This window comes from Narcine bancroftii, chromosome 3 (assembly GCF_036971445.1).
Source record: "Narcine bancroftii isolate sNarBan1 chromosome 3, sNarBan1.hap1, whole genome shotgun sequence".
Lineage (NCBI taxonomy): Eukaryota > Metazoa > Chordata > Chondrichthyes > Torpediniformes > Narcinidae > Narcine > Narcine bancroftii.
The window spans coordinates 261,663,965-261,683,628 of record NC_091471.1 but is presented as its reverse complement, the minus strand read 5'-3'; the positions used below and the strand labels follow the sequence as shown (position 1 = coordinate 261,683,628).

General features: G+C 41.2%; 1 protein-coding gene across 8 annotated transcripts in view; it reads right to left on the bottom strand.

Annotated features, from left to right (window-relative positions):
* Nucleotides 1-19,664, bottom strand: part of mpv17l2 (MPV17 mitochondrial inner membrane protein like 2) — a 67,179-nt gene that overhangs the window by 2,460 nt on the left and 45,055 nt on the right. For 3 of the 8 annotated variants that reach the window (XM_069927887.1, XM_069927885.1, XM_069927886.1), the window contains 4 exons: nt 18,985-19,146; nt 16,089-16,165; nt 14,102-14,230; nt 5,174-5,484 (listed from right to left, as the gene is read on the bottom strand). In XM_069927887.1, coding sequence (XP_069783988.1) covers nt 5,359-5,484; nt 14,102-14,230; nt 16,089-16,165; nt 18,985-19,146 — 494 coding nt within the window. In that variant the 3' untranslated portion in view covers nt 5,174-5,358. The other 5 variants (XR_011354365.1, XR_011354363.1, XR_011354367.1 and 2 more) reach the window with 5 other exon arrangements.

Below are 19,664 nucleotides of genomic sequence, written 5' to 3'. Positions count from 1 at the left end.
ACCTCCATATCTCTCCCATCCATGTACCTGCCCAAATTCGTATATGTCAAAATTGAGCCCGCATCCACACTCTATGTTAAGAAATTCACCCCTTCATGTTCCCCCTAAACTTTTCCCATTTCACTTTTAATCCATGTCCTCTGGTTTGTATCTCACCTATCTCAGTGGAAAAAGCTTATCTACATTTACTCTGTCTATCCCCCTCAGAATTTTAAACACCTCTATCAAATCTCTAAATTTTTAAAAAATTAATTTAATTGTGACCCCCTCCACCATCAAACTCCCAAACAAGAGACTCAAGGGATTAATTTAAAGGCGTTTTCTTTGCACATTATTTATTACTGAATTTTTTTTCTGTATCGCACAGTCTGTTTACATTTCTCTTTCGTATATACATCTTTTTCTTGAGTAGTTTACAATTATTGCTAAGTAGAAATTCTGCCTTGCCCACAGGAAAAAGAATCTCCGGGTTATATGTGATGCCTTGTATGTACTCTGACAATAAATTTGAACTTTGAGAAAGCATCCAGATTAAATAAAGCCTGCGTTTATAGAGGCTACATTAATAATTTGAAACGCTACTGTGGTTTAGGTTGTCAAGAAATGCAACCAGGAGTCTATCATTCAAAAGGACCACATGCGATAGTTCCATTTTCCTGTAGCACTTTAGAGAACAGAAAAGAGATGTAATTTATTCAACATTGACAGGTTTCTGGGTGAAGAATTCCAAAGATTCACAAGAAATAAAACCTAATTTCCATCTTAAATAGGCAAAATCTTATGATAATGATAACGTTAAAGTTTATCACCATCCAATTGCACAAGTTCAACGGTACAAAACATGTCCTCAGTGCAAAAACATGTGCACAGAACCAGGCATAATGCACATACAAATGATATACATGCAGTGCACACATAAAAATAAATACCATTTAACAGGGTCTCAGATGGCTAGTACAAGCCATTCACTCAGCATTCTCACTGCCCGTGTGATGAAGCTGTTTCTCAGCCTGGTAGTTCCGGCTTCAATACTCCTCTCTTTCCCGTCGGGACCAGCTGTGCGCAGGGTGGTAGGAGTCCTCAACGATTTTGCGCGCCCACTTCGAACAATTTCTGAGCAAACTGATCCTCGCTTGAATAGAATCAGTGAACCCAAGTCTCAAAATCCACCTCAGGAGCTAGTCTCTCACAACGCCAGCCTTTTCTTGGGAAATAATGTCCATGCATTCTACTTCCTCAACCTCATCTGCTACCTTGGTGATTTGGGGGAAGTGAGGCGCACAAGATCCTTTTGGATACCATTTTATGCAGGGAGGGGGGGGGGGTGGAATCCTTGGGATGCATGCTTTGCATGGAATTATATAATTGGGAAGGGCTTACATATTGTAGTGTGAATTCAGCTTTAGATTTAGTAATAAAGCCTTGTATAAACTGAAATTTTTAAAAAATAAATAAATAAATAAAATTAAAAAATATGCCAGACTGGATTACAGACCGATTTTCTTTTGCACAATTCCATGTAGCATGGAATAGGAGGGGCTGCAGTCCCACCTGAATATTCAAAAGGGATGCCCACCTGGCTAGGATCGCCAATCACATCCCCAGGAAACAGGGTCTCAGAGGGCTTGTCCATCCTACAGCCTGGCTCTCTTCAAGGGCTGCATCTGTACCAGCACGTCCTTGGAGTGAGTGGACACTTGTGTCAGCAGGGTCACTTGGGAATTCTGCAACTAGTGGACAGTGTAGAGGTCACAGAATAAGATTTTAATTGATTTTTCTTTTCAAACCAATGAAGAATCAAATGCAGAGAACGTGAGAGTTGGAATATAAAGGCCTACGTTTTTTTTTAAAAAAAGATTAGCCTACAACAGACTCTGCAATCTTAAACATTCCCAGGCAGGGACAGAATGGGTTAAATACAGAAAGTTGCCATGACATGTTCCCACCTAATCCTTCCAGGTTAGATATTAACAGTTTTCAAATACGATTCGTGACATATTATCATTTCCAGATTTGTTAATAGTGGACTCAGACGTCACACACCTTGCAACACAGGTATTGTTTGCAGCCAGTTCATATGTATTACCTTTAACATTATTAAGGCAACAGCGAACCCAGTCCCCACAGGTCCTTTTAACCTTGGTAATAGGGAATGATCACTGGGCAAAAGTCTCAACACTTGCAGAAGTACTAATTGGCTATATTGATGAGGTAAATATAGTGGCTTGATGAAAGTTAAAACATTATAGATGTTATTTAGGTTAATTTTAAGGCAACAATTGATAAAATTCAACCACTTTGAATGTAAATATAGCAAATCAACCTCAGACACAAAAGGATTTTCACATTCAAACAGTAAAAACACAAGCAGATGCAGGTCATTTTGCATCTTCATGCTCGCTTCACCGTTCAACATAAAGAATGATCTTTACTCCAGTTCTACCTTCACTGAACCCAGCTCCCTTGCTAGTTAATAAGAGATCCATCTCTGTCTTGAGTATACTCCATGACTGAAGATCCATAGGATTGAAAAGTCTGCCCTTTTTTTTTTACTCAGTAGCCTACTTACTCACAAGAAGCAGATCTTTGATATGTGGGAGAAAGCTCACAGGGTCAAGAGGAAAACATGTAAACTTTATGCAAAGAGAAATGAAGCTAGGTCCTTGGAGCTGTCAGGCAACAGCTCCATCTACAGCATCACTCAGCTTCCCAGGGACATTGGAATCAGCTGGTGCACACATCATCTCGTTCCTTCTTCCAAGTGTTGTTCCACGTGGAGGAGCACGGATTCGTTAGCTGAGGAAGATGGCTGATGGCCATCGGGGTTTCCTTTCCCGTGTTCAACGATGCAATCACTTTTCATGGGGCCCCAAGGTCATTGCTGAAGAGTCCCAGGGCAACCCCTTGCTGCAGCACAGTACTATCACCCTCCTGGGCCAGTCCAGTTAACGGGACAGGCACATCCATGGTGGTGTGCTGCACACAAGTACAATTACACTAGACAACAAAGATTTTTCTTCAACATTTTTAGATACATTTTGTGCAGCTGACAACGAAAATCACCTTAAAACTTTCTAACCATGTACTTTTTTTTAATAAAAAAACAATTTTTGTGATTTCCTGTCACATTTTAAGTAGACTTCAAGTCTACTAAAGTATGAAGTGCAACATGTCATTGAAAATCCATCAATGCCGGCCGACTATTATGGACCACTGACATGAGGGGCATCAGCTGCTGAGTACAAATCAAAATCAAAGGCAAATGATTTGTAGGTCAATTGAACCAACGCAACGTGTCAGCATCATTTTACGATTAAACCTGCTAAATTCAATATAGTTTCTCCAACTTCCGAGGTGATACAGCAAGTCTGAAATTATCTTTGTGTTCAGCTTGAAGTTGTCTATCATAATCCCCAATTTCCCCCCCCCCCCCAGGAAGCAAAACCTTTTGAAAAAATTTGTTGAGTGCTATCTCAGCCTGCCGTTCAACTTGGTGGGGCCAGCTCTCCTAATTTAGCTGCCCGTTTCATGTGCGTTCATCAAGTCCAAAGTTGATTCGTAGGATAATGCTAGGCACTCCCAGATTTCGCCATAGCTGTTTGGTACAGCCCACTGCCTTGTTGATTTATCTCAAATGGTCTGGAATGACAAAACATTGGACCAGGCAGATATACCGGATGGCATGTGTTCACGATTAATCACTGCAGCACAATTATTCGTGAGTTATGCAAATTTTAATACCCCAGCAGTTGGGCTGAGATTTGTAACTGGATCTTCGTATCTTTAGTTCAGGCTCAAGATAATCTCAGTACAAGAAGGATTCAGCCTCTATTCGAGGATATTTCTCTAGGACATCATTCTCACTGCATTTGGCTTCTATTGTTCCTCTCCTCTCCCCTCACCCCATGGAACCAGCTCTGTATAATCTATCATCCACACGTCAGCAAGATCATTTCAATCTCCCACGCTCAAACCAAGTCTGCAAAACAAATTCTTGCCATTTAACCCTTTCCAGCTGGGAAAGCACAAGGCACAACCCCCCCCCCACCCCCACAAGAGGTCAAGGAATCTGTCCTGACCACTGTGTAAAGGTGGGCTCTAACCTTGGAGTGGAGAAGGAAACCACAGTGCCCATTACCTGCCCAGACAACCACCTACGCACAGCCTCCTGTCAGAATGAGCTGGAATCAAACAGAATCTTCAATGGGCAGAGAGAAGGAGGCAGCTGGCCCACCTCCGCCATCTTGTGGCAGCTGGCCCACCTCCGCCATCTTGTGGCAGCTGGCCCACCTCCGCCATCTTGTGGCAGCTGGCCCACCTCCGCCATCTTGTGGCAGCTGGCCCACCTCCGCCATCTTGTGGCAGCTGGCCCACCTCCGCCATCTTGTGGCAGCTGGCCCACCTCCGCCATCTTGTGGCAGCTGGCCCACCTCCGCCATCTTGTGGCAGCTGGCCCACCTCCGCCATCTTGTGGCAGCTGGCCCACCTCCGCCATCTTGTGGCAGCTCAGGATGTTGCACCTTCTCCTCCTGGCTAGAAGGTCACAAGCACTGTTGTCATTTACCACACAAGATTCCAGCTGCCTCTCCTGGGTCAGCTCCAAGGGAGGACACCTGGTCAGAACCCTACTTTTGGACAGGATCTTAACCCAAGGTCTCGTCTGCCTTCACTGGACAATGAACACGTCTGAAGAGCAAAGGTTATGAGTTGATGCCCAATACATCTTCAGCAACGTTATTGGCTAGATTATTATACAATTTAGAAGATTCTATTGTGCGCAAATTGACCTGTATTGCCCATTAGTGTAGTAGTCCCCCCCACGCTCCACGGTTTCTGTTACCCGCAGTCTGAAAATATTAAACGGAAAATTCCAGAAACAAACAATTCACAATTTTTAAATTGCGCACCGTTCTGAATAGCGTGATGAAATCACGCACCTTTTGTCCAACATATCCACGCTGCATGCACTACTCGCCCCAATAGTCACTTAGTAGCCATCTTGGTTATCAAATTGACTGTTGCAGTATGTATAGGTTCAGTGCTATCCGTGATTTCAGGCATCTGCTGGGGGTCTTGGAACCTATCCCCTGCGGATATGGGGAGACAACTGTAATTGCAAAATGTACTGCACTGAATGGAACAAAGGGCCCAAATAAAGTGAAAACTATCTCCATACTTAAAATATAATTTAATTTGTCAGTAATTTAGATTTGTAAAAATGTGTTAAAAATAATTACAACCAGAATGTATGGCAATTCTTCCCCAAGTGAGAAGAAAGGGAAAGTGTGAATGGTTCACACTGGCTTACTTCCACTGGGTCAGAGGTTCCAGGACCTCAAGTCCTGTCAGCCGAGGCTCTCACTCGCCCCGAGGTAGTGTTTCACTGCTCAGTTTCTGCAGGGGTGGGTCAGAGGATCCCAGCCCTATATTCTGTCCATTCAAATTTTCACTCTCCTCCAAGGTGATCTCTGTCTCTGAGTGGACCTGAAGAGGCAAAAAGAAAGAATTTGCATTTACTTGGCATCACCCACCACCTTAGGCTTTCCAGCAAACTTCTACAGGTGCACCATGGAGAGCATTCTGACTGGTTGCATCACTGTCTGGCACAGAGGTGCCAATGCACAGGACAGGTACAGGCTCAGGCAGCACTATCACAAGGGTTTTTGTCTTCCCTCTGTTAATGACATCTTTAAGAGAATCAGTATCCCACTTTATTGTCATGAACAAGTCACAACATTTGTTGTTTTACAGCAGCAATTATAGTGTAAACATTCAAATAAACCACCTTACAACAATAAATGTCTATTTTTGGTTCAATGATCATTTAGGAATCTGATGACAGCAGGGAAGAAGCTGTCCTACTGCCACTGAGTGCTCATCTTCAGACCCTTGCACCTTTTTCCCCCCAATGATGGCAGAGTGAAGAGGGAATGGCCTGGATGAGGGGAGCCCTCGAGGACAGAGGCTTCTTTCTTAAGACACTGCCTCTTGTAGATGTCCTCGATGGAGTGAAGATGGGTACCCATGATGTCACAGGCAGAGTTAACCACCCTTTGGAGGGGGTTTCTTGTCCTGAACATTGGCACCTCCCTATCAGATAGTGACACAACCAGCCAGAATGCTCTCCACAGTAGACCTGTAGAAGTTTTCAGTGTCATAATCGCATCTGCTCAAACACCTTACAAAATATACACACTGGTAAGCCTTCTTCATGATTGCATCGACATGGAGGCTCCAGGACAGATCCTGGGAAATGGTGACACCCAGGAATTTGAAGTTCTTAACCTTCTCCACTATTGAGCCCTCGATGACGACTGGTTCACATTCTCCTGAGGCCTACAATCATCTCCCTGGCTTTCCCAACGTCAAGTGCAGGATTGTGGGTAAGACACCACTCAACGAGCTGATCCATCTCCCTCCTGTAGGCTTCCTTTTTTAAATTTTTTATTTTTCACACCATAAATCACATTAGCCATGATACACACTTTTTCCTTTTCACACATATACAGTGACATTTTCTCCCCCCCCTCCCTCCTCCCAACCCACCCCCCCCTCCCTCCTCACAACCCACCCCCCCCCATCCATTTAAGGTATACAATCTAGGATACATTAAACCAGTCAGACAATGTTGTCACTCAACAAAAAAAAACACCAGAAATTCTACTGAGTCCATTCTTTTCTTTCCTTCTCCTTCCATTAACTTAGGTAATGATTGTCCCCAGTAGATTTTCGCTATTGTATTTAATGTAAGGCTCCCATATTTGTTCGAATATTTCAATATTATTTCTTAAACTATATGTTATTTTTTCTAATGGAATACATTTATTCATTTTTATATACCATTGTTGTATTTTCAAATTATCTTCCAATTTCCAGGTTGACATAATACATTTTTTTGCTACTGCTAGAGCTATCTTAACAAATCTTTTTTGTGCATCCTCCAAATCAATTCCAAATTCTTTGTTTGTTATGTTACTTAGGAGAAAGATCTCTGGATTCTTTGGTATATTGTTTTCTGTTATTTTATTTAATATCTGGTTGAGATCTTCCCAAAATTTTTCTACTTTCTCACATGTCCAGATTGCATGAATTGTTGTTCCCATTTCTTTTTTTACATCGAAAACATCTATCAGATACTGTTGGGTCCCATTTAATTAACTTTTGAGGTGTAATTATAGTCTGTGTGTCCAGTTATATTGTATCATACGTAGCCTCGTATTTATTGTATTTCTCATCGTTCCAGAACATAAATTCTCCCGTTTCCTTTTTATCTTTATATTTAAATCTTGTTCCCATTTTTGCTTAGTTTTACCATTTGTTTCCTCATTCTCCTTTTCTTGCAGTTTAATATACATATTTGTTATAAATCTTTTGATTATCATTGTATCTATAATCACATATTCAAGGTTACTTGCCTCTGGCAAACTCAAACTGCTTCCTAATTTATCCTTCAAGTAGGATCTCAATTGGTAATATGCCAGTGCTGTATCTCCAGTTATATTGTACTTATCTTTCATTTGTTCAAAGGATAAGAATCTATTTCCTGAAAAACAATTTTCTATTCTTGTAATCCCTTTTTTTCCCCATTCTCTAAAGGAAAGGTTATCTATTGTAAAAGGGAGTAACTTGCTTTGCGTCAATATTAGTTTTGGTAATTGATAATTTGTTTTATTTCTTTCTACATGAATCTTCTTCCAAATATTGAGATGATGTAATACTGGAGAACTTCTATGTTGTACCAATTTTCATCCCATTTATATAATATGTGTTCAGGTATCTTTTCCCCTATTTTATCTAATTCTAATCTCGTCCAGTCTGGTTTTTCCCTTGTTTGATAAAAATCTGATAGGTATCTTAATTGTGCGGCTCTATAATAATTTTTAAAGTTTGGCAGTTGTAAGCCTCCTTGTTTATACCATTCTGTTAATTTATCTAGTGCTATCCTCGGTTTCCCCCCTCTCCATAAAAATTTCCTTATTATTTTCTTTAACTCCTTGAAGAATTTTTCTGTCAGTTGTATTGGCAATGTCTGAAATAAGTATAATATCCTTGGAAAAATGTTCATTTTAATAGTTTATCCTTCCTATTAGTGTTAGTGGTAAATCTTTCCAATGCTCTAAATTGTCCTGTAATTTTTTCATTAGTGGATAATAATTGAGCTTATATAGTTGGCCTAGATTTTTGTTTATTTGTACACCTAGGTATCTTATTGCCTGCATTTGCCATCTGAATGGAGATTCCTTCTTAAATTTTGAGAAATCCGCATTATTCATAGGCATTGCTTCACTTTTATTTACGTTTATCTTGTAACCCGACACTTCTCCATATTCATTCAATTTCTTATATAATTCTTTTATTGATAGTTCTGGTTCTGTTAAGTACACTATAACATCATCCGCAAATAGACTGATTTTATATTCCTTGTCTTTTATTTTTATTCCTTTTATATTATTATCTATTCTTATCAATTCTGCTAGTGGTTCTATAGCTAACGCAAACAATAAAGGTGATAGTGGGCATCCCTGCCGCGTTGACCTGCTTAAGTTAAATTGCTTTGATACATGTCCATTTACTGTCACTTTCGCTAACGGTCCCTTATATAATGCTTTAATCCAATTAATATAGTTCTCTGGTAAACTGAATTTTTGCAATACTTTGAACAAATAATTCCATTCTACTCTGTCAAAGGCCTTCTCTGCGTCTAAAGCAACTGCTACTGTAGGTGCTTTATTTCCTTCTACTGCATGAATTAAGTTAATAAATTTACAAATATTGTCTGTTGTGCGTCTTTTTTTGATAAATCCAGTTTGGTCTAAATTTACCATTTTCGGTACATGCTCTGCTAATCTGTTTGCTAATAGTTTAGCTATTATCTTATAATCTGTGTTTAGTAAAGATATTGGTCTATATGACGCTGGTAAGAGTGGATCTTTCCCTTGCTTTAGTATTACTGTAATTATTGCTGTTTTACATGAATCTGGTAAGCTTTGTGTTTCATCAATCTGGTTGATTACATCCAGGAGGGGCGGAATTAATAAGTCTTTAAATGTTTTGTAGAATTCTATTGGAAATCCGTCCTCTCCTGGTGTCTTATTATTTGGTAATTTTTTAATTATCTCTTGTATTTCTACTATTCCAAATGGTTCTGTTAATTTATTTTGTTCCTCTATTTGTAGTTTTGGTAGTTCAATTTTAGTCAGAAATTCATCTATTTTCCCTTCTTTCCCTTAGTTTTCAGTTCGGTATAATTGTTCATAAAATTCTCTAAAGTTTTCCTTAATTTCTTTTGGATTATATGTGATTTGTTTATCTTTTTTCCTTGATGCCAATACCATTTTCTTAGCTTGTTCTGTCTTAAGCTGCCATGCTAGGATTTTGTGCATTTTTTCACCCAGTTCATAATATTTCTGTTTTGTCTTCATTATATTCTTCTCCACCTTATATGTTTGTAGTGTTTCATATTTTATTTTTTTATCCGCCAATTCTCTTCTTTTAGTTGTATCTTCCTTCATTGCTAATTTTTTTTCTATATTTACTATTTCCCTTTCCAACTGCTCTGTTTCCTGATTATAGTCCTTCTTCATCTTGGTTACATAACTTATTATTTGCCCTCTAATGAATGCTTTCATTGCATTCCATAGTATAAACTTATCTTCCACTGATTCCGTATTTATTTCAAAATACATTTTTATTTGTTTTTCAATAAATTCTCTAAAATCCTGCCTTTTAAGTAACATGGGGTTGAATCTCCATCTATACATTCTTGGAGGGATGTCCTCTAGCTTTACTGTCAATATTAGGGGTGAATGGTCTGATAGTATTCTAGCTTTATATTCTGTTTTTCTTACTCTATCTTGCATACGAGCTGATAACAAAAATAGGTCTATTCTTGAGTATGTTTTATGTCTAGCCGAGTAATATGAATATTCCTTTTCATTTGGGTGTTGTTTCCTCCATATATCCAAAAGTTGCATTTCTTCCATTGATTTAATTATAAATTTGGTTACTTTGTTCTTTCTGTTAATTTTTTTTCCCAGTTTTATCCATATTTGAATCCAAATTCAGGTTGAAATCCCCTCCTATTAATATGTTCCCTTGCGTATTTGCTACCTTCAAAAAGATATCTTGCATAAACTTTTGATCTTCTTCGTTAGGTGAATATACATTGAGTAGATTCCAAACCTCCGAATATATCTGACATTTTATCATTACATATCTCCCTGCTGGATCTATTATTTCCTCTTCTATTTTAATTGGCACATTTTTACTAATTAATATAGCCACTCCTCTTGCTTTTGAATTATACGAAGCTGCTGTTACATGTCCTACCCAATCTCTCTTTAATTTCTTGTGTTCCAATTCAGTTAAGTGTGTTTCTTCCACAAATGCTATATCAATTTTTTCTTTCATCAGTAAATTTAGCAGTTTCTTCCTTTTAATTTGGTTATGTATTCCATTAATATTTAAAGTCATATAGTTCAACGTAGCCATTTTATACTTTGTTTATCTTCCCTTTCTGTTTCTCCATCATTACCTTTCCTTCTTATCCATTTCTGTTTTCTTGTTTTAAACCCTTTATAAGACAACATTCCTAAAACATCAAACATTTTCCTTATTCTCCTATTTAAAACTTCTTTAGCCCCAATCTCCCCTTCCCCTCCTGAGTTGTCCTTTATCCCTTGTCGGACAACCACATCTCCCCTCTCCATTTGGGTTTGCGAATTCACTCGCAAGCGTCAGCTGATTTTGCAGTGACCGCAACTCCTCCCCACCCAGCCCCCCCCAGAAAAGATTTCACTTTTCATATGTAACAAAGGTCACTCTTTTAGTTCCCTCCTTATTCCCTCTATTCCATTTCCTTCCCTTATTAATTCTTGTCTATACTATCTATATTTTCCTCCAAATACGGATATATTCACGTATGCACATTATACATATACACACTTATACCTCTTTACCCTCATACATATAAATCGTGGTCATTTTTACTCTCATTACACGTCTTCATCCCTCAGTCTATTTTGTAATTGTTCTGCAAATTTTCGTGCTTCTTCTGGATCCGAGAATAGTCTGTTTTGTTGTCCTGGAATAAATATTTTCAATACCGCTGGATGCTTTAGTATAAATTTATACCCTTACTTCCATAAAATCGCCTTTGCTGTATTGAACTCCTTTCTCTTCTTTAGGAGTTCAAAACTTATATCTGGATAAATGAAGATTTTTTTGCCCTTTGTACTCCAGTGGCTTGTTGCCCTCTCTTACTTTTTCCATTGTCTTCTCCAGTACCTTTTCTCTTATAGTATATCTTAGGAATTTTACTAAAATAGATCTTGGTTTTTGTTGTGGTTGTGGTTTAAAGGCCAATGCTCTATGTGCCCTTTCTATTTCCATTTCTTGCTGTAGTTCTGGACATCCTAGGATCCTAGGGATCCAATCTTTTATAAACTCTCTCATATTCTTGCCTTCTTCATCTTCCTTAAGGCCCACTATCTTTATGTTATTTCTTCTGTTATAATTTTCCATTATATCTATTTTCTGAGCTAACAGTTCTTGTGTCTCTATAACTTTATTAGATTCCTCTAATTTCTTTTTTAAGTCCTCTACCTCCATTTCTACTGCTGCTTCCCGCTCTTCCATCTTGTCCATTTTCTTTCCCATTTCTGTTAAGGTCATATCTATTTTATTCATTTTCTCTTCTGTGTTGTTTATTCTTCTTCTTAAATCATTAAATTCCTGTGTTTGCCATTCTTTAAATGACTCCATGTATTCTTTAATAAGAGAAAGTATATCCTTTATCTTGCCTTTCCCTTCTTCTATTTCACTGTACTCTTCCTCTTCTTCTTCCCCTGGGTTGGCCATCTGTTGTTTCTTTGTTGCCCTTTCCTTCTCTTCTTTCTTGTTTCCATTGTCTTCTGTGGTCTCTTCTTGCTGCAGGTGTTCTGCAGCTGTCGTTGCAGGCTGTGGAGATCGACTCCCCAGCTGGTCCCCCCTCCCGTCGGTGTGTTTTTTTTCATGCGCGGTTGCGCACTTTTACTCGGCTCTACGAGCCATTTTTGTAGTCCACTTTCTACCGACCTGAGGGAGCGGGTTTCTCTCTCCACCGCGGGCCTCTTCGAACAGGTAAGGCCTTCTCCTTCTTCCTCCATTGTCTTCTCTTCCTCTCTTCTTACCGTTGATTTTGATTTTTCTTTTTTTGTCGCCATCTTCTTTCCACCTTTATACTCACTTTTCTTTAATTATTATTTTTGTGCCTTTGTGTTTTCCTTTGTTTTTTCCGACTTTTCTGGAGAGGGCTGGAGTTCACCGTCCGGCCACTACTCCATCAAGTGACTCCCCCTTCCTGTAGACTTCCTCATGCGAAAGACCCTCACCACCCAGGCCATGCCCTTTTCTCACTGCTACCATCAGGGAGGAGGTACAGGAGCCTGAAGACACACACTCAACGTTACAAAAACAGTTTCTTCCCCTCCACCTTCAGACATCTGAATGGACAACGACCCCATGGACACTACCTCACCTTCTTTTTCCACCACACTAATTTATTTTTTTAAAATCTTGTATTTACAGAATTGTAATTTATAGTTATTTTGCACCTTTTTCTGCCCAATACTACTGCCTCAAAACACACTCTGTGGCATGTTCATGAAAATAAACCGGATTCTGACCACACTCCTAAAGTAGGCAAATGGCAGCCAACTTGCACAAAGCAAGTTCATCCAAGCTGCAATGTGGCAAGGAGCAGATAATCGGTTTTTATTTTTATATTAAGTTGCTCGAGGATGAAAATTTGAATTAAATGATGCTAAGACTCTTAAAAACCACACGAACTGATCAAGGGACAGAGGATTAACTGCCACGGAATTAAGACTCCTGCTCCCCTCCCTGCTTGTGAGAAGAGGTTTGAAAGATTTGGGCAAGACTGTGACTCATTTCTGATAGGATTCCTGGAGGAAGTCGCTCTCCTTGACAGACTCACAGTTTGGAAGCACAGAATTAAAATTTTGGGTGAAAGATACAAGGCAAATGCACGAATAACTTTTAAAAAAAAAACTCAGTACTTCGAATCTAAAATTAAGAAATGGCCGTGGAGAAAGAATTAGATCAATGTTTCTGCAAAGCAATCAGATAGGAACTCAGAGCAGAATGATTTGCCGATCCAGAGGAAATGGGATCAACTGGAGAGCAGTTTCAGAGCTAAGGGGCAAATGATATCCTTTTCAGGCCTGGTACTAGATGGTGGAGCCAGACCAGAGGGTTAAAGCATACAGTGGGTACTGCAAGTACAAATGAGATGCTCTCCCTCCCTGAATGATGCTGCTCTGTGCCATTTCTGACAATGACTTCTCACCTCTGTGTGAAGTGCTCAAACTTAGGCCTGAATTCCAATTCTAAACTTTGAATTATATTGATTAGTTACTTGACTTTCACCAAGGTGTGTGGGCACGATCATAATGTCACGGATTGAAAATGAATTAGTCCGTGAATCTGATTCACCACATCTACAAGTATGGGAGGGGCTTGGAGGCTGGCTTGGGGCAGCACAGACCCCTTTTCCACTGGCACCCTGTCCCAGGAATTAACCGGAATTCACCGGGACAGGGTCTAGTGGAAAAGGGAGTGCATGAACACCGGCATCAAATGATGTAATTTCACGCCGGGGATTAACTGTCTCTACCCCTACTAACATCCCTGGTGTTTGCTGATAAAACCAATGGAAAAGGGACAGCAGAAACTCACCCATTTCCAGTTGAAGGTAGTACACTCTGATCCCTGGGGACATTGTGTTCAGTGGAAAAGCTATTAGTGTCCCTGTTAATGGTGGCTCAGTGGAAATGGCACCAAAGGCTTCCTGTTCCAGGACACTGCATGGCCAATTAGCTGGGATGCCGGTGGAAAAGGGGCTAATGACGGACATTTACTCCATGTCTTATCTGCTTTATTGTGCCCTAGTTTCGACAGAAGGAGCTTTGCTCTTTATCTCTCCCTTGTAATTGTTGAAAGAGCTATAATCTAGTATCTAACCAGTACTATCACTGGCCTGGGAGTATGTGACAGAACAGTGCACCTAACCCATTCAGGTGATGGACCTGAATCCACATACCTTGTGTTTAAGGTAGGAGAGGAAAGCATCCCATCCGACAGTTAAAAAATTCACATACAAGACCCGATACTTTGGAGAAAGGTAGTAGAAGTTGATCATCTGTGCTGTAGGCCACACGATCCAATCCGCCTGGAAACAATCATAATATTAGCTCAGTGGCAGTGACTTCACAAAAGCAGGTCCCAACTATTGCAGTGATATGAACTGGGGGCAGGGGACCATTAAGTGTGGCTGCCTCTTTCTCCCAGGCTTCCTTTTCACACTTTCCCTCACAGCAATGTGGAGTGTCAGCTCCAGCCTCCTGCAAAGTGTTGTCTCCTGCCCTTGGGGTATGGGCCTAGAGCAGTGTCATGACTTCAGACCCAGAGTAACAGAGGGAAGACAAAATCCTTGTCTGCGCAAAGCTATGACCAGTGCACGGTCTGGGACAGTTTCAGATTCCTTCGGAAGAGCCATTCTCAACCTTTATTTTGGCTATGCCCCCCCCTCGGACTCTGCTCAAAGTTTATGGCCTCCCTTTCCTGTGAAGCAGCCCAAGGTTAATTGGTTTTGTCTGGACTTCCCTCCTACCAACTGCATAAAAACAATTATGATTTCAGTCCGTAAATGTGCTGGGGCACCCGATGAAAATATCTTTGGAAATTCACCACAAAACCAAGACCCACAGGGTTAAATTACAAGGGCTGGCTGCAAGGAGTTAGAGTTGTCTCCAGATTAGGCAAGATCTAATCACATTGATAAATGGTAGAAAAACTAATCTTGTAATAATGAGGGAAATCCAGAACATGGGAGCAGAGACTAAAAGGGGTGTAGTGATGTCAGAACACAGCTCACACAAGGGGCAGTGGGAAGCCGCTCCTGTAGTTTTAACGAGTGGGAGAAGCCTGAACAGGGGGTTATTGCTACAAAATATCCAGCCCTGTCTAAAACTGCAGATGTGAAGAAACCGCTCAGAGGGGAGTGAATCTCGAATTCCCTACCCCCACCCCGGTGGTGTGGGAGGCCAGATCAAAGGGCATGTTTAAGGGGGAATTGATACAGGTTATGTCTGAAAGATCCTGGGGAAGAGTGGTTAGGCTAGCATAGACCAGACACAATCACGTAGAAAGGTGGGGCAGACAAGTGGCTGACTCCTCCTGCTGCGTTCCGGACTTCGGTGCTAACTCTGCAGGAGAATTATTAAAAGCATATCAATAGGAGCAGACCACTTTGCACAGTCATTTGTTGTACTTACTGACTGTAACGGCAGCTCCACCTTCCTACCTGCTCCCCCCCCAGTGAATTTTCACCCCTTGCTTATCAGCATTCTAATCTGAAAGACACTTCAGAGATAACTTTATCAAAGCATAGTTAAAGTGATCTGTGAAGCAAAGGCAGATAGAGATCAACTTTAACCTTGGTTTGACATTCAGGAGGTATCACCTGTGGTGTGGCAGAAGCTGGGGAGTGAAGGAGCAGGATCTTCTGCTGTTCACCGACTTACGGGAGGGGACTGAGGGAGACTCAGCACTGCTGGTGGGATTGGCTACCTGGCCGGCCACAGTGGGCAGAGGTGGCCACATCTTGCTGGAGCTCCATTTGTAAAGTTGCCCTCCCCTGAGGGGATGGTGAGCTGGGCAGTTTGGAGAAACTTGAGCAGCCGTGGGTCGATAATAATATGCAGCTAAACTCGCAATGGGGCAGCGCTTTCCCGAACCACAGGATATTTCGGAGCACCTCACAACCCTGGCAGGATCTGGAAGCTTAGTCGCGGACGTAACTTTATCAGCACACAGCAAGGTCCCACGGCAGTGGGCGGAGACCAGGCAATTCAATCGGTTTTGGAGGTAGTGTTTGCAACTTAACATGCATCCTGTTCAACCCTGCCTTGCTTCAAACCACGGAGAATGGGAAAGGGAGGGAAAGGCTTCAGAATACATCACATCAGCAGGAACATGTCTGCAGGAAGCTTTTCACAGGACATGAGCCCTCAACTCCATGACTGTACCTTGTAAAATTCCCAGAATTTGCTCCTAAATTCCTTTATGCAGTCCATGGCACTGTGACCTTCTAATGTTCCCATTCCTGGAAAAAAAAAGTCAACATTCACGGCATTTGAACTGATCAATACTGCAGAAACCCATCCACGAGACCCACAAACACCTGCCACTTGCTCTGGTGGGAAAGCATTGCAGTTTCCCACTGCCTTCAGATGACGAAGAGCTTCCTAACACACTCCTGAAGCAAATGTCTCCCATTTCAACGCTCATTCCTCTCATTTCCAGTACTGTTTAACTTGGTTAACGCATCCTGGGACGAAGGGATTAGCACATGATGGTTCTTGGAGTTCGGGGGGGAGAACCTCAGAAGCATTTCAAATGCTAAAAGGCCTGGACAGAGTAGATGTGGCAAAGTTTTTTTTTAACCCCATGGTATGGGAGTCAAGAGGATACAACTTCAGGATTGAAGAACGCCCATTTAAAACAGAAGGATTTTTCTTTTTCATGGTCGCCATGTCCTGGTGAAACCTTTCACCACGTTTGACACTGACTGCACCAAGATCAGCAGGGAAGAAATGCGAATGCAGAAAAAGGAATTTTCAATGAAATGTTGCACTTTATCATTTTCAAGTATAATATAACTTTACCAAGTTAGCATGGCAACAAGGCATTTTGGCTCACGAGCCCGTGCCACCCAATCACACCCAACTGAACTACACCCTGGTACATTTTGAAAGGGGAGTGGAAACCAACACAGACGTACAAGCTCATTACAGACAGTGCTGGATTCGAACCCCTGTCACTGGTGGTGTAAAAGCATTGTGCTAACCGCCATGCTAATTTCTTTAGCCAGAGTGGTGAATCTCTGGAAACTGCTACCATGGAAGCGGTGTTGGCCAGGTCGTTGAGTGTATTTAAGGCAGAAACTGATCGGTATCTGCAAAGTCAGGATACAGAAGGTTATGGGAAGAAGACCGGGGATTGTAGTGAATGGGAAATCGGATCACCTCATGATGAAATGGGTGAGCGGTCGACAGACGAATGGCCTACTTATACTCATGGTCTTACAAGGTTCTAGCCTCATTTGAATCTTCGAGGGAATCCCAGTACAAATACCCCACTGTTTACCTCTTACAGCCCCAGTGCTATTATGGTGACTGTCATGCACCCCTGTCCAGATAACACTGGACAACAGATTTTGCTTCCTGAACACTTGGGCATGTTTAATGGATTCTGGGCTGCTGATCACAAAAATCACCTTAAAGTTTTCCTATCATGCACCTAAGATATAGTCTATTTTTGTGAATTCCTGTCATATTTTAAGTCTACAAGTGTAGAAAATGATAAAGTGCAACATTTCATTGAAAATTCCTTTTTCTGCATTCGCATTTCTTCCCTGCTGATCTTGGTGCAGTCAGTGTCAAACGTGGTGAAAGGTTTCACCAGGACATGGCGACCATGGAAAAGCAGTATCAGGGCAACTGGAATCCATCAATGCCAGCCGAATATTGTTGGACACTGACACAAGAGGCATCAGATGCTGAGAACAAACGAAAATCAGCGGTGAAACATTTTTAGGTCAGATGAACTAATGCAATGTGTCAGCATCATCGTGTGATTGAACATGCTAAACTCATTAAAAATTCATTTAATGTTTCCCCAACTTGCTGTGATACAGTAAATCTGAAATGATCTTGGTGTTCATCTTGAAGTTGTCTATTACAATCCAGGAAGCAAAACCTTTTGGAAAAAAAATTGATGCCCAGTGTAATCCTAACTTCCAAGCAAAACTATAAAAGACCTACTTAAGCCTGATTTAACCTGTAATTACCAGAAGCCAACCCTTTTTCACTGTAGCACATTATACAAATGGGTCCCCTCCAATATTGTACCCAAATATTATACACTTCCACCCACAAGCACTGTACTCGGTGGTATGGTTGCCTTACAGCTCCACATTTCTGAGTTCACTTCCATCTCTGCACTTTCTCCCTGTGCCACTTGGTCTTTCCCTGGAATATCCAGTTTCCCACATCCCAAAGACACTTAGGTCAAGAGGTTAGGTTTACGGCTCTTGAAGGGTAGGTGAGCGGTAGAATTTGAAAGGAGTTGATGCAAATGGGTGGGGACGGGGAGAAAAATAAAATGGGATTAGTGAAGGACAGTGGTTCTGAACCTTTTTTCTTTCCACTCAGATACCACCTCGTGATTTCTTTTGAACCACAGAACATCTGTGGCATAGGGATTACTTAAAGTGGTATGTGAGTGGAAAGAAAAAATTTGAAAACCACTGGTTTACATCAACACTTTAGGAATGATCAAGTGGTCCTGTAGAATTAGGTGCACCCTCCATACCCCTCAAATTTTTCTGAAATGTCAAAATTAAGCTCGCATTTACCATTTAAGTCAGCAGTTTGTTCTGCACTCCCACCACTGTGTGAAAAAGCTCCCCCTAAACTTTCCCTTTTGGACTGCATCTCAACTGACGAGATCAGCACAGCACATTCAAACTTTTGTTGGGAATCCAGACATCCAAAAGAGCCGCCTTGCACCACTGGGTTTAAAGATGGCACTCTGCAGACAATGGTGTCACTTACACAACTGTCCTGGTCCACAGCTGAAGAATGGTTCTTGTGTTTATTAACTGACTGCTACCCCTTTAATTCCTGTTGGACATCATCTACCCAACAATCCTTAACTTTATGACTCTTAATTCCATTGAGACCCATTCCCACCAGTCCCGTATGCCTGAATTTTTACAGTATCAGACTCATCGCAGATAATTCAGCTCATTAACCATTGCAAGGTTTGTTTGACATGGTGTTGGGGGCACACCGAGACTGGGCATTTGGCAATGTCTGAGCAAATACCAAGACTCTGGACAGGAGGCATTGCTATACTTGCCGAAGAAGTAGCTGAAGCCGAAGATGGGCGAGGCGATGAGCTGGTCCAGCAGCACTTTCCTCAGCACTGTGGCCTTGTGCCGTCCTGGGAATCGAGTGTCCAGCGCTTTGTACCAGAAGTGCCCAAAAGGGCCCATTAAACAACCCGTGGCAAACATGCGGCCTGTGAAAAGATGGAAGGAGCGTACCATGGTCAGAATGGCTCAAAACAAGTGCTCGCGTGTCCCCTGGGTGTGGCTTTATTCACATCATTTTTTTCAACTTTCAGTATCTTGATTCACTCACAAGGTCAATATCTATGGCCCTGTCCCAATCTCCCTCGAGCAGGTGGTGACGAGGCACTTTTTTTTTGCTCTGTGGAAACATATTTTCTCAGCAAAGGTTTTTTTTTTAATAAAACTGAATTGATACAAGAACAGTGAGTGTTGAGGCAAACGAGGCACCGTTAGTGGAAGAAGAAACAGTTTTGGAAGTCAGTGTTTGAATTTCTGGATTTTTAGATTTCAGATTTATTGTCAGAGTACATACATGACATCACATGCCAATCAGATTCTTTTTCTGCAGGTGAACAGAATTACCAATTATTATTAGTGCAAAAAAACTGTCCAGTGTAAACATGTAAACAAATAAGAACTGTAAAACAGACAACAGATGTAAACAAACCAATTGTGCGATACAGTG